The sequence below is a fragment of the Penaeus monodon genome, chromosome 25 (genome assembly GCF_015228065.2).
Source record: "Penaeus monodon isolate SGIC_2016 chromosome 25, NSTDA_Pmon_1, whole genome shotgun sequence".
NCBI classification, from domain to species: Eukaryota; Metazoa; Arthropoda; class Malacostraca; order Decapoda; family Penaeidae; genus Penaeus; species Penaeus monodon.
In genome coordinates, this window is record NC_051410.1 from 13,331,968 (window position 1) to 13,333,070 (window position 1,103).

General features: G+C 40.8%; 1 protein-coding gene across 1 annotated transcript in view; it reads right to left on the reverse strand.

Annotated features, from left to right (window-relative positions):
* The window catches only part of LOC119589321 (patj homolog), a 10,099-nt gene that overhangs the window by 7,045 nt on the left and 1,951 nt on the right, over positions 1 to 1,103 (reverse strand). Inside the window, exon 2 of the mRNA XM_037937942.1 lies at positions 601 to 1,005. Coding sequence (XP_037793870.1) covers positions 601 to 1,005 — 405 coding nt within the window. The remainder of the gene's footprint in view (positions 1 to 600; positions 1,006 to 1,103) is intronic.

Genomic DNA, 1,103 nt, shown 5'->3' on the forward strand with positions numbered 1-1,103 from the left:
AGTATGAGGATTAGTGTAACCCATCTATATCTATACTATATTACTCAAATATGCTAGGTAACATTGATAAGAAAAAAGGTGGAGGAGGTGGAGTAGGTGGAGATGATGATGATTAGCAGAAGAAATTTATATGAAGAAATAAAAGACCAAAAATAAGAAATGAGGGGAAAAGTAAATGTAAATACATTCAATGATACATTAAAGGAAGTGTTGAATCTTGGAATAAAAGAGAAAACCAAATTTAAGTTAATTCATTGTGCATTTAAACCACATCACCCCAAACTTAATTTTTCATTAGTCTGATTATATTACTCCAGGGCGCCTATCAAAAGTTTCCACTGACATTCGAACAGTATCCATTTTAGATGAGTTCCCTAGTGATCGTAGTTTTAAAATGGCCATGAAAGGAATTTGATTTCATCTAATTCATATCACAATTCTGTTCAAAGTGTGATGCTTTTGGATAAACTGCAAATGGATACCAGTAATTATATTGCACATCGCTTAAAACAACAAACAAAAAATATTGCAAGAAAAAATTAATAACTACATTTCTGTTACTGTTATCACTACATTCATCATGGAATCGCTGATACTTACGACTATCTCGAACTCAGGTCCAACGATCCTTGACCATTTCCGCTTGATGGCATTCTCCACGGAGGGTCGCAGCTCTCCCGAGTAATTGCTGTCTATCATCAACTCAATGTCTTCGAGTCGGATGTCTGTACTGGTACCGGAGGACAACGGAGGGACGCCAGAGGACAGTTGAGGCACATTGGTGGTGGTCGCATAGGAGGAGTTCATCCCGGAGGATAAAACTGGGGGCTGCAGCGGCTGGTTGGAGATGGTGGAGAAGGTAGGCACGTCGGCGATGATTGTTGACGAGGAGGTAGGTGCAGAGAGTGCTGGGTTGATGGCCTCCACCATGACTGGGTCTTCCACATTCATTTCGAGGTCCCCGAGAGCTGTTCGAATGGCCTCGCTGCTGGGGAGTTCGCCCATCTGCCGAAAGGGAGAAAGCAATACAGTGCTCCATATCTATGAAAGCATTTGGTGTTATTAAAGCATATATCTAGCTAACAGATTCCCAAACGATAATA